We start from the raw sequence: 14730 nt of genomic DNA, 5'->3' as shown, positions 1-14730 counted from the left end.
CAAGATAGAGAGTGATGGATGGAGCGTTTAGCAGCAAACTACAAAACAATGCCTATGCAGACTCCCATCGATAACACTTTGCTGCCCGTTCCTGCGTCACATTGAGAAAATCACGACGGGAATCAATGACGCTACCAAATAATGTGGAATTGGCGATATCGTTACTCTTTCAAAAGGACGCATTGCGAAATACGCGAGGAAGAATACCGCGATTATTGCTGCGAGGACGCAGATTGTAAGCGCAAATTAACGTCGAGACATGGCAAACTTTATTATAATTTGGCGATGAATCCTTCGAGAACAAAGAAAGTAATTTAAGTGCTTGTCAACCTACTTGTTCACCCAAATGCTTCGTGCCGGCACGTAATTCGGTATCATGAATTTCATTCTTTCTCTCTCTCTCTCTCTCTCTCTCTCTCTTTTTTTTTAAGTTGTTATAAATTAAACTCTACATTAAAAAAACAAATAATTTTAGTTGTAACGTGAGTAATATTACGCAATATATATGCAGTTTTAATAAACACTTTTAACAAACAGATGATTTTTAAAATCACTGCAATATTGCACGAAAATTTTTGCAAAAAGTACATTTTTTTAATTTTATTTATTTTACTCTCTAAATATAGTTATATATTTCGTGTGCCAATCGTTACCAAATTTCTCGACCAAATTACTTTATCCACTATGTATAAAAGTATTTCTCGTTACCAAATTACTTTCCCGGCTATGTGTAAAAGTATGCACAACTTTCTGCAATAATTATTAATTCTCAGCGCCGTTGAATAAAATCGGCCACTTAATAGAATTGTCAAACAAAATGCTTTCATAGAAAATGCGACGAGCCATATTGAAACTACCTCCTCTGCAATTAAATAAAAATTGCATTACGTACACATTCCGCTATCGTCGTCAAAAATTTATTACGGAGCTACGCTCTATTCTTTTTCACAGAAGATATACGGAAACGTTTAGACACTTGGACACGTCTCTCTCGATCCGATTCGCACGTTTCGTTAAATGTTTCTTTAAAAATTATCGGAAAGCTTTCAGTGTCATTTTGCAGATAGCGAACTGAGCGTTGAGGAATCAGAAGGGAAAATTCCAAGAACGGAGCCAGCTGGAGGAGAACGGAAGAGTGCGAATCGCGCACACTTGAATTGGTTACCTCAGCGTTATCTCAAAACGGAGGAAGCGATTTTTCGACGCACAATCGACGTCGCACGTATATGATGCTTAAGTGAACCACTGACGAGACGCTCGCGGCATCGCGATGCGAACTGACAGCTCGCGGCAAAGACAACGACAAAGATGAAGGGAGAAAGGAAGCGAGGGAAGAAACGGCGGCAGAGATAGATGCAGGCGGGAAGAACTTGGAGAGCACTTCGTTGAGTTGCCTAGGTAGCAATATGTCAAGAGCTCAACCCCTTTCCACCGCCCGGTTCCCCGTCGCCCGCCAGCACCCCTCGTCCACCGAACATTTCGTACGTACGTGTGCACTGTCTTCCGACTTGTAAAAAAAAAAAAAAGAATGGGAGGAAGATTCTCTCGAGCTATCTCGCTGCCTGATTGTGCGACGATTCAAGAGAGCCACGGCGCTGTACGTGTTCGGGCGTAAATGGCCATTAATTTGGCGGATCGGCCCGCGCCAGTGATTTGCATTAATTAATTAGGGGCCAATTAATTCAGATTACTTTATCACGATGCCGAGTGCGCAGCCAGGACGCTGCCTGCCGCCAGCTAGGACGGACAATGGCGATGGCGATGACACACCGACGTCGTCATCAACGTTGACGTCCCGATACTTCGAACACGGAGAAACGATCGATACCAAGCTCGTACAAGTCAATCCGATAAGTCACTACGATGTCGACGATGTGCGGCACGTAATATTCGCCCAGCGATTCACGCGATCTTTTTTATTGACTTCGAGAAATGCGTACTTTGTCGCAATCAATTCCGCCGATTGAAAATACTATTTAATAAATTAATGAATTAAATGCCATACATTTCGTTATTATTTACTGAAATTTTCAAATAAACGTTTTATAGATTTTCGCGTTAGGAGAATGTGAAAATATATTTATTGTATTATTAAACCACGCGCGATTTTTCTAAAACAAGATCATGTGTAGTCAATACATCCGCAACATCACATTAACGTTCTTTTCAATCCCTGCCTTTGATCACTCGAAATGAACCTAAAACTAAATCAACTAAATCCAAAGTCTCGTTTGAGGGAGCTTCCACATTCTTGGATAAAGCGTTGTTTCTCAAAGGAAATAGTTGTGTGACTGTCGCGAGACAAAAGAACCGACTTCTTTATCACCAACAACCACCTGATGGATAGGAGAAACATAGACGTTACGTAGAGAAAAAAATATAGACAATGCGAGAAAAACCGCAACGCTAATAATAGGAAAGGGTTTCGATTGTCAGACAACAATCGTCTTTATATAGAACGATATTCGTATTCAGACCGCCCTTCAAACCTTCGCTCCGTATGCAACGGAGCATCGAGGCACTCCGGAAGACCAACCTGAAATCATGCTCGGGCATAATACGGACAAAGTACGTGGAGAACGTGCACAAGCCCGGCTTTCGTAAATGACGGCCGAGCCTTTGAAACAAGCTGACGCAATTACAAAGTGTTCTCGTTTTAGGAATCAGTTTGCACACACGAAATTGGTAGAGTTTCAAATGGTACCACCATCAGTCTCACGGATCACGAACATTACTGACCGCCACTGTCCGCTCTATCGATCATCAATATAATAATTATTTGTATGTGAGATTAACGACAGAATGATACAAGATTGCGACATGAAAGAGAGAGAGAGAGAGAAATGCATGTATTATTGACATTCCTGGACACTGCAATGTGTAGAAAGACACAGATGCGACGTTGTTTAATGAACGAGATTTGCCTTCTTACACCGTAAATTTTCATTCACGTAAAATTCGCGCGGGGGTTTCAAGAGTCCTCGCACGATGAAGATTGCGAAGGATTTCGAAAGTTTACGGACGCAATTTTATCTACTTACTCCCTTTAATAACTTTGACCTCTGCACTTTTGCATCTTTCCGCTGATAGGAAGCATAGATCCATATTAGCGTCAAGGGCTTAGACTTTGTCCGGCGAACTTTTCAGGTGTCCTATATATAGAATGAGGCGGAGTCGTATTCCCCAGTTGCTGCTCCACGGCGGGCGTCAGTTGAGAAACGACAGATGCTGCCCGTAAGTCAAAGCACCAGGTTCTTAGCGAACTTTCGATCGTTAATACCCTTTTGGGAAATGTGTGTATATGTGTTTTCGACTCTCGTATATATTCATCGGTACTTTGCACTTATAATTCGTTTACGATAGCCACGTCGTGAGAAAAATATTACTCTAAATTGTGAACAAAAAGGAGACGATATTTGAATAAAAAATTTTTTTACCATTGCCATAAATTTTTACAAAATAATTTGTTGCTAATTTTAATATTTTATATTCATTTTTAAAATTGTGATTTTAGATAGCTTGAAAATTTAAGCATATTCTAAGACATTTTTTTCTATATATAAAGTTTCTATTAAAAAATCCTAACAACAGACTATGAAAGAGAGCAAACGAAGACCAAGATAGGTATTTATTGATCATTGCAATATATATTACGACATTCGCTCCAATCCTTTCAAGTGAAGGGAAGCAGCGACCACAGAAAATCGTGGCCGACGTTGCAACGAAACTGCAGGACGACATCGTGCAGATGTATTTTTAACAACAGCATCTTTGTTAAAACAGAAGAAGCGAAACGATGTAACGGAATTTGCTGAAAATGTGATCAAAGTGCTATTTCTAAACAGCTTAAAAATTTATATTAACATTTGCTTAAAAATTCCTTCAAAATTTTAAATATTATCAGATATTTTCAAAACTAAAAGTACGATAAATGTACTTTGTCGGTTCAACTGATTTTTTTATTACTTAAATGCAGTTTGTATGTCGGAAAGAAGTACACCTCGGATGTATTATTCAAGCCCTCCAGTCAGTCTTGCTTGTCTATTGAGGACTTGATAATCTCAAAATGAGAAAAGCACACAGTCATTAATTAAAAGAAGGAGCAATTTGCCAAGTCACGCTATCAACTTCAGTGTCTCATAATAGAGAGACGCGAGATTTTCACGGAAGGGAAAAGCGTGTGCACAAGAACACGTAAGATTTTGCGATATAAAAAATTCAATGGCTAATCGAAATTAAAATGGTCCGCGATGAATGAAGATTTAAGCTTCGCGCGTAACGACGGAAGCGAAGAAATCGACAAGTATTTTAACGGTACATATGTGCACCTTGCATCGTTCCCGTATATTCTCGAAACTACCCCGATCCTTCCTAGTAAACAGTATAGAATCTCCCAGGGGCGATTTCTCGATGTTACAACCCGTAGCTGCGGTAATAAAGTATTCGACACAACCAATTTCGTACGGCGAGCGTGTGTAAGTCGCATTTCAGGCGGAGTATATCGTCAAGAATATAGTCGAATATGCTCAATAATTTTCAGCGAAGATGCTGCTGCCTGAAGCGTAGATTGCAGAAATGTTTGCAGAATGGCTCATAAACGACGTTCATTCTAGCCATTAAAATTTTTATTACGTCGTTTTCCGCGCAGATACCAATTGTCATGTAAATATCAGATTGTTTCAAGAACGCTTCTGATGCATATCTAAGAATGTTGCGTGTCTAAGAAGCTACATATTATCCAAAAACCCGAAATTTGCAAGAGTCGAAAGAATACAGCCAATTCCTTTTTCAATTAATTCGCTTGCGAAAACGGCACAAATAACAAATAATTTAATTAGGATAAAGGCCGAATTCTGATCGTAATAGAACGTGGTCTTGATGAAAGATGAGCTCCATAAATAAACAAGATTCCGCAAATAAGTCGAAACGTTCTTGGCTTCATTTGGGATTCATTTCAAGGAGCAATCCAAAAAGACTTGACGTTTCTTCAAAAAAAAAAAACAATATTGCTCAACAATCTGACGGCAATCTTCGAGTCGCATCTGCCATTGCAGACCGTGCAACGCCTGTCCATGATGTCCCAGATCTTGTTATTCTTTCATCTTTCTTTGCGATATACCCCGACTCTCCCCTCCGCAACCCCCGTCACCACCGTCTGCTCCCACAGCCGCCTCAATCTCACACGGACGCGGCGCAGAGCAGCAGCAGACGTCAAAGACTCAACGTCTATCCGCCGCGTCCCCCTGATGCCGCCGCGATATCGGGAGAACAACGCACGCCTCGAGTGAAACTGTACGCGCGTTGAGAAATCCCAGAAGAGCGTAGATTTGACGGATGGCGTATATTTTATTCGAGCCCTCCCCCCCCCCTTCTCGCGTGCCACCCTCGTTCGCCTTCTCCACCTCCGTGCTTCACCACCACGCACCCTCCCTACCAAACTTAGATCAATATGTTGCGTCATGTACCCCCCGCACACCACCTAACGTCTCGCCGTCCACCCGCCGCCACCCACTCCTCCGACACCCCCGTGTTCCCAACCCCCAGCTCTCACTCCCTCCATGTGAGCCAGCGCCGCGAGTGACGTCACGCAGGGACGCGCCCCATTCATAGGCTCCCACGCAGAGTCCAGGCCGCAACAACGGAAAAAAGAGCAGAACGGAAAGAAAGAAACCGTGGCGTTGGGTGGAGGCGGCGGCGGCGGCGGCGGCGGCGGCGGCGGCGACGACGGCGACGACGACGACAGACGTAACGAACGCGATCGTGATGGTTGCGTATTATACGGCGGCCGATATCGATTCGCCGCGAATCGAGGCATCAGATAGCTGTAATTTCGTTGTTTTTCCGGCGGGACGCAATTAAACGGCCGTGCGCGGAAAAGAGAACCGCCGCTCGTTTGGAGAACGAAAGAGAAGATCCTCTTCTTCGTCTCGGATACCGTCGTTTCGCGTATCGCGGATCGATGATGCCGTAACGCCGCTCGCTCACGATGACGTTTGTCATTGTACTTGCGTGTGGCCATGACGGAAACGTGCGTGCGTAGCGTGCGCGCACGTGTGCAACCCCGGGCTTTACTACAAAACACCCCGCCGCCCCTCCGTGCCGCTCTAACCCGCTGCGTTTATGCGCGCCCCGACATTTCTGTGCTGTGCGCCGTTAAATTTTACGCGGACGCGCTCACGAGCGTCATTGATCAGCGCTCGGATTACTTTTAATAATCCGGAAAATGGAGTTTTTGTCTCCGCGCTGAAAGGGATGAAAGATGCAGAGATGCTCGCGAAAGATAAAAGCCATTATGTGTCCGCGCGCTATAGAGAGATTTTACACGAAATATTACAAGAACGTATGAACGTGTAATTTGCACATATCCAGAAATATTATCTGGATTTCCTTTTGATAATTATTTGAGTATATTAAATCTGTAATTTATCTGTCACGAAACTGGGTCATTAAATAAAACCAGAAGATACGGTGATCGATAAAATCAGAGTTGTAGGCTAAAAATAATAAGGGCTGGAAAGTCTAATATTATATTTCTATTTATTGAAACGCTAATCTATATTTATATATTCGCACATATTGCGTGTATATATTGTGACTGCCGGCTTTATATACGTGCCTATAAATGCCCAATCTCCCACAGTTGAATGATTACATGCCGCACGTTTTTGTGTTCGAACATGATACCAAGTGGTACACAGTTACACTCCGCCGTGCGAAAATCGATAAAATCTTGTGTTATTTCTATATTATTTAGCGCGCGAGGATTATGCCAGAAAGAGGACACGATTCGGATATGCCGAATCGATATTGTAATGCCGCGCGGAAAATAGAATATAACCGCCGCGGGAATAAGAATAATATTTGCGAAAGAAGATAATCGCGTTAGAGAGAACGGCAAATTCGACGAGTGTTAGTTTCTATTTGCGAAAATCTCACCCCGGAATGCGGCGCGGCGCGGGTAATAACAAAGTTTTAAAAGCTCTCTCTCTCGCGCGCGCGCGCGCGCACACCCGCCGCCGATATTCATCGTCTAGCTCGATCCGCCTAATACCGGACATTAATCCTTCATCTCCGTCGATGAGAATCCGGTCGAAATTGCGCGGGTAGGAGCAGAAAATACTACTGCCGATGTAAATGGTGGGAGAGAACATATTCGCGTGGCGGCGGCGGCGGCGGCGGCCGCTATTTAGTGACGGCATTACGCCCACCGACGGTATATACATTCGCGATAAGGGTTAATTGGTGTACTGGCACGGAGATGGGGGCGACGCGCCGCTATAGGTCAATTATTTCGGCGTATTTCAGTACGCGCACGCCCCCGACGAGATACCATCCCGGTTATCTGTCGTCTTTTACGGCGCGACTGCTCTTAATTGTTTTCGGGAAGCTGACATTTACGCCGACACACCGTAATCCTTGTCCGCCCATCGCGCTTCGATAACGCATTATCCGCGCTAGATTCGGCCGCGCATCATAAGTTACCTCCGCGCCGATTATCTCCGTCGTCGCGTTACGTACGTACGTGCGTACATAATGAGATAATCGCGAAACTTCCGACTAACTGGCGAAATGGCTCGTCCCGCATTCGTGCACGTCAAAATCCCGTGAAATATGAAAGAGAGATGTTCCACGAGAACACGACGGCGAGGACGAAAGTTCCGATGATGAGGCTAATTCGCGGAACACATCGTGCACGTCTAATATTTCCGGATGCAAAAGGTAAATGTATCCGTACGATTCATGCGTCTAATGGACTGCAATTTCGAGTTGTGCTCTTCATCACGAGAGTATTGATTTATGTGCCATATTTTCACATCTACAACCAATCGCTCGTATCGTGAAATTTATGAGAATTCGATAATTTTATATTGGATTTGTTGTTCACATATGCCGCTTATTTACTAAAACACAACCAAAATGAAGAATAAAAAGAGCTACGAATCAAATTTATAAAATTAAGATACAACACAGATGTTTCACCGTTGTATTCTACTTTCGCCGTTCCTTCCAACAGCAGTGCGGGCCTAATAGGTTTATTCTCCACACTTTAGACGTTACTTCAAACAACTACTGTCGCATTATAAATTTTTTATTTTATATATATATTTTTATTTTTTTTCCATTAAAATAATTTCTCTACGCCACCGTCGAGAAATCTCGCTTAAACGAGGCCGTATCGTTTCATATCGAATGCATTGATATCATCTCGATTACCTCACATCATACACCAATGGATATCTTTCTATTTTTATTTTCCGTGTGATCTTTTTACGTCAAGGCCTTTGAAAGGCTTCTCTACATATGCCAGGCGCAGCAATGTAATACGAGAAAAGAAAGGTAGAACCGTCGGCCGTCAGAAGAGATACTTGCGACGATTCAATCAATCGGGCATCACGATTTTTCCGGTCGCTTTATTTGCGCGCGCCATTTTCGAGTCCTCTTACCTTGCTTGACCGTAGAGTGACCTTTCCGCCGCAGCGTGCGCAGCACCGGATGTCGCAGTAGTTGCAGATGTGGCCGATGCCATCGGCAAACTTGGTCTTCAGGCATATGTGGCACGTGGCGTTCAGCTCTACCCCCGCCTTCTTCTGTTTTTCCGAACGCATCCGTATTGTTTCTTCGAGGACCTGCACCTCGTCCTGCTTTCGTCTGTAAACAGATGAGACGATATTAGCGAAAAGTGAAAATTTTGTAAAACAAAAATGTCGAACGCATCGTTTAATTTATCGCTTTGCTCGCACATTTTATTTTCATACTTTTCTTCAGATTCGAGATTGATAAATTAATCGTCCGAAGTTTGAAATCGATACGCTAGATGACATTTAACAGGAATACAAACTCTCGGAAGAAGAAGTGTATCCACTTCTACGGTAAAATGTTAACGCTATTACCGTCGCATCAGCGAGTGGTGCTAAGAAAATCACTGACTATTTCTAATATGGAAAGTACATCCCGTGAGGACGGCAGCCGAATTTGTCAATCCTAATTCTGCCATTTGCAGACTCCGGCGTTCTACCAAATCTCGTGAGATAACAGCGCTCGCGCACGTAGATTTATTTCTGCTCTGTAAATCGCGCCTTGAAAGTGTTCGGGCGGGCGGGAGGTCGCAATCTCTCCCTGAATGCGACGTGACGACGCCGACGTCATTCTTGCCCGTCTTCGTCGCCCCGCCGCTGCGACTATTCGCTCCTACTTACATCCATTAAGCCAATTTAGGGGCCGTGTGTCCTGCACGCTCGAAATTAAGCCGGCGACTCTGTCAAAGCGCGTCATTACTACAACTTGTCGAGAGAAAGAGAGAGAGAGAGAGAGAGAGATTTCAGCGCGATATCACCTACTCGCAGGATTAAACTCAAAATGCTGGCTGCACCTACATTATTAAACGATTCCGATTTCGAGTAAATAAATTTCGTTTCTCCGCTGTGAATAGAATTATAAGAAAAGAGAAGTAAATTATAACAAATTTATGTAAGCTATTTTTGCGACAATTTTTTGGTGCAACGTAACGTCGCATAACGCTAACTTTAGCTAGATAACTTCTTTACTTCTCTATTATATATCGCAGTTGGAACGAAAAATAATTTAATCGGAGATAGCGAATCATCGAGCAAACTCACTAAATCTAGATTGCCGGCGCGACCGGCTCTTAATCGCTTAAGCTTTGGATGTAGAAGCATTTATTTACCGACTACGGTTATTCCTATCGACGCAATACGCGTCGGCACATTGTTGGAGAGCAAAAAAAATTCAATTTATAAGTCCCACTTGACAGTTATTGCCGTGCAATCGTCTGTCGAAAAATAACGCGACGCTAAATTTAAGGTCACGTTTATCTCGCAGCCGTTCGACCGTAACTGCATCTTTTGTTCTTATGTCCCTCCGTCGGCTAATTACGTAAAGGGCTCTTGCAGAATGCAAGCGAAATTAATGAACCCTGCAGAGATGAAATAAACATCGCCTTGTACAATGGACTCGACAACGTCGGTACGTTTTAAATATCGCGAACCGCAGTCGGATAAATAGCCGTGTCAAAGGATCGGCTCAATCCCTCTCTCACGCTGTTTGCGTGTCCGTTCCGCTTTCAGAGAGAGCTTCTCTAATTACCGGCTTTTCGTTTACGTTATAAAGTGCAGCCGTTAAATCCACCGCATTTTTATACGCTACAACCTAATTCGTGTGTATTCCAGGTGGAGATATATATATGTAGATATATATATATATATATATATATATATATCCCGCCCATCCTCTGGACGCCGCATTGAAAGATGTGAGGAGAAAAACTAGCACGCCGATCGAAATTAAAGGAAACTGCTCGTCGATGCGCCAAAGCTCGAAACAGCACGTATATGTATACATGCATACGTGATTTGCGAGCTATGTATAAAGTCGCCAGGAGACTGCTCGTGCAGCAAATAAATTACAATCGTCGCTGTAACTGGAAGGGAAGAAAACCCGAGCACTTGGCACGATACGGCAGTTTTTTAGTGTTTGGATCTTGGATCGCATACGCGACGACAAATCAGACCACCGAGCCTCGACCGGAGGGTTGTTGGCACTGCGACGTGCTCCTTTCGTCTCATGTTTCGGTATATTGTGAGTATACAAAAACTGATTGAATCTTCTTTTTTTTTTTTGCTTAAGAACGAGCGGGAAAATCTTACAAATTGTGCATAAACATTTTGAAATGTTCTCGATTTGAATTAACACAGAGATATCACGTATTCTGTACATTGAATTTTCTTAACCGAGACTGTAAATTAATGGAAAAAGTCGCGCTACGCATCTTGACACGGTGACCCCGATCTCAAGTTTGTATAGAACAAAAGCTGGCGCGTCGTGATACAACGGCACACCGCGCGCGGGGTGCACTGCATCCGCCTATATTTCTCTAATTACTTTACCGATAATCGAGTGAGTCGCGCACGCAACGGTGATCACACTCGACAAAGAGTCGCTCAAGACTTTCCCACTTTTGCGTTATGAGCGATCGTGCAAAGGTCGCGGCACGCAAGAAATTGTTCTTTCATCGATACGAAAAGGCTGGAAAGAAGTGTGTGTATACGGATAAAGTATCAAAAGATATATCCTCACTTTGGTAACTTTCTTATACTTTTAGTGTACCATGAAATTGAGTTTCGACCTATCGCTATCTTATATCGAGATGAGAATCAACGCAAGAATTTGTATAATTATTCTACGTATATAAATATCTGAAAATAATTAGAAAAAAAAACAAGTAATTATATTGTTTTATATTTTACAAAATCCTAGAGATGGCCGAAATTATCGTTTTGCGTAATATCGACAAAGTTGGAAAACAGAATAGTGTTTGTCATATCGATTCACTCACTTGGATTGCGAGAAATTAAATTCTTCCATCGTAAAATTCCCATCATAAAGTGCGGTGTACTTTTCTCTGTGGATTTTTCGTGTCCTTTACATTTCGTCTTAACACGCTAACATCTGCGTTAGAATCATTTTAATGTAATCCATAAAACCACGTACTACGTACTGGAAGCACGGACAGCGTTCAGCGGAGGAAAACATTACGAGAGACGTAGTGTCTCGGAGTCGTACGGGGCGTATTGTAGATCGCGAGCGCGTCTATAAAGTAGGACAAAGACCGAGGAGACGTTAATGCGCGATAATGCGGTGACTGAGTAATGGAACGAACGAAGCAACTTCCGACTCCACGAAATGCACACTCGTCGTCATTCTTTCCGCGAGAAAAGTGTCGCGGCTCAAAGGGAACGCACTTCAGGATTGTTTATCCTTCGCCGCCGGGGATGGTTTCGTTTATGCCCGCGTTTTTTGTTTTTTTGTTCCGTTTTTCACGCGCCCCGGAAATCAGAGATATCGCGAGCAATGAAACTAACGCAACGGCATAATACCGGCTTAACTTTTTCCGCGTTGACGCAGGACAATTTAGCGTTCCACGGTTATTTGCGCTCCTCCGCTTCCCCCCGCCCCCTCCCGCCGACCTGTTCGCGCGACGCGTATATATTTCAGCCCCCCCAAGAATTTACCGTGCCAATCCAGGCGCTTTTCGCACCCTGTTCACGAGCTGCAGCTGCACACCCCTATGCATACCCTATGCAGCTGCAGCAGCTCGTTACTAAGCCACGTCAAGGCTCGTCGCCTTGCATTTTACATGCGTCCCTACACGTACTTGTCGTCTACATTACATGATCTCGCATCGGTATGGCACAGCACGCTTTCCTCATTACTCTTTCCCTTCTTTCTCACGCTCCCGTTTTTTTCCCCGGCCGCGGGCGACCTATCAATAAAACCTGTTCACTGCGCAACGCTCGTTTGCCCCCTCGCCACCCTTCTCTTTTCCGCCACCTCTTCCTCCTCCTCCTCCTCCTCCTCCTCCTCCTCCACTTTTTCGCCACCGTCGCTCTTCCTCCTCGTTTTCAGTTATTGTTATCCGCCACGAGAAAACGCCGGTCTCCCTATTCGCGCAATTACGCACGCCTAATGCCGCTGCCAGTCACCGGTCAGTCATCGCCACCTATGATAAGCGGAGCAGCTCGATCGGTCGCTTTATTTTTATCACCAATGCGGCGGAGATCAATCAATCGGCCGTGCGTCGTTCCCCACGTTACTCGATACTCCCGACAAGTTGACCGTCTGAGGGGCGCGGACACGTTAAGACGCAGAATCTTTTTCGCGAGGGCGGCGGAAGGGCGAGAATATTTGCGGACGCGACGGGGACAATTATAAGCGATTTTTATTTCTGACTCTATTCGTGATATATAGGAATGAGAGAGAGAGAGAGAGAGAGAGAGAGAGAGAGAGAGAGAGGGAGAGAGAGAGCCGGCGCGATAATCGAGAGCATGTGCAGGGCCATGGATACATAAATGGAAGATGTAGGTGTAAAGCGGTCAAGGACTAATGAGCAGGTGAGCCGGGAAAATAGGTGAAACGAGCCGGAGCGGACTCGTTGGTCAAGAAATACCTTTATCCGATCGATCGGTTGTCGTTTCGTTCGTTTGCCAATTGCGGTTTTATCGGTAACTAAACAACGTCTCACTTTTGCGCCGCTATCTACGCGGCGGCTGACCGTTAACGTCTTTTATCCCTTGTTTCGACGACTTTTAAGATTAGCTGAAGCTCAGCCCTAACGATTATCACTAATTAAGTAAAACCGTTATAATCACACCGTAATGTGTGTGTGTGTGTGTGCATATTATAAATAAATTTTATTGTAGCTAAAATTATTAACTATTTTCCAGCTCATGATTTTTTCATAAATGAAAGAATGGCAGAAATATTTGAAAACAGCTTAAACGCGCTGCGTACATCGGAAACAATTGACATATCAAATATTTCTGTGCGATTGAAAATACGAAAAGTTTTAATTTAATAAAATGTCGACGCTCTCGACCGCTTTTTATTCAACGTTATGCAATTTTCTTCGCGGCAGATTGAGCAGCATAAAAATGGTCGCGCAATTACCAAAAGCGCAGCGAACAATATACCGCATGCATCACGGTACGTGAATGTTATTATAGGCATTTGACCAGCCTGGCAATATCCGGTGCAATAGAGAGTCCTAAATACCCGTGTGAAAGCCCGCGTCCTGCTTGTAAAACAATACCTTCATCGATAGTTTCGAATCCATCGCAAGAGCCGTGCTCGCGCGGCGGCAAAAAATCTCAGCGTGCTTTCGCGTTTTAAGACTCGATATTGTGTGCGCGAAATGTACATCACACATACACATACTTTATAACGATTTTTGAATAACGACGTTTCAATAAAATTCCACCATGCATATAATCTTTGAATTCGTTATTGTAGCGTTCTACTAAATGATACACAGAAAGAAGAGCGATAATGAAGAGTGATGATGTATAAATTAATTATTGTTTGCGTCCATCACCGTTTAAATAGATAATGTAATTATTAATCGATTGTCTTATTAATTTTATGCAATTTTCTCTCAATGATCGAGATGCACATTTGTTTTTCAAATATTATTGAACCGATGCGATATTATCCTACCTAAAATACTATTTAAACATATTACATTTTCAAAAATATTCTCTTTCACAGAGTGATAAAAGATTCTTTTGTCGGAAAGCTTCGATTATTCTTTTATTATTCTCTTCACACTTTTTTGCACATTTGACATTTTAAAAGGCGATACGCGGTGGAATTTATATCACAGTTGGATTAAAATTTCAATCGCCGCTTGCGCTACTCTATAATTTACCGTTTCCACTGAAATGTTTAATCGCGGAGAAGATCCGCGAGAACTTTTCCGTGCGTCAGGCAGAAAATTGCGCAACGCGAATAAAGAGAAAGTGAGCGGTGAGCGTGATATCGCGTACCTCATGATCTCATGATCCTGCTCCTCCTCCTCCTTTTGGCGCATTAAAACACCCTCTATGATGCGCCTCTCCTCGGGGGTGAGGTGCGACATGTCGGGCTGAGGTAGCTCCGCCATCACGGCGGCGGCGATTTACGCGCGTGCACGGGGCGTGCGACGTGGATATGACGCGGGCAGGCAGCAGGCCGGCGCACCACCGACGACGTCGACGTCGACGAGACGTTACCGTTACTCCGACGGGGCTGCGACCTCCGCGCGCTTCCTCTACGACGCTCCTCGTTGCGGGACACAACAATCGGGATATATAATAACCCTCTACGACTACGAAGCACGGCTGTCGTCCTGGGGAAGTCATCCGACACCCGTTGACCGCACCACCGCACCGCGACGCG

The 14730-nt window shown here is 43.9% G+C and overlaps 1 protein-coding gene across 5 annotated transcripts in view; it reads right to left on the bottom strand.

Moving 5' to 3' along the window:
- The window catches only part of Rim (Rab3 interacting molecule), a 60265-nt gene extending 45784 nt beyond the window's left edge, over nucleotides 1–14481 (bottom strand). For all 5 annotated transcript variants that reach the window (XR_010890199.1, XR_010890197.1, XR_010890198.1 and 2 more), the window contains exons 1-2: nucleotides 14340–14481; nucleotides 8445–8649 (exon numbers count right to left, since the gene is read on the bottom strand). Coding sequence is in view for 1 of the 5 variants with exons in the window: in XM_012370166.2 (XP_012225589.2) it covers nucleotides 8445–8649; nucleotides 14340–14455 (321 nt within the window). In the remaining 4 variants the exon portion in view is untranslated. The remainder of the gene's footprint in view (nucleotides 1–8444; nucleotides 8650–14339) is intronic.
- Nucleotides 14482–14730: the final 249 nt, after the last annotated feature.

The sequence above is a fragment of the Linepithema humile genome, chromosome 5, assembly GCF_040581485.1.
Source record: "Linepithema humile isolate Giens D197 chromosome 5, Lhum_UNIL_v1.0, whole genome shotgun sequence".
Lineage (NCBI taxonomy): Eukaryota > Metazoa > Arthropoda > Insecta > Hymenoptera > Formicidae > Linepithema > Linepithema humile.
Note: the sequence above shows the minus strand (reverse complement) of the source record. Positions and strands in the feature narration are given on the sequence as shown.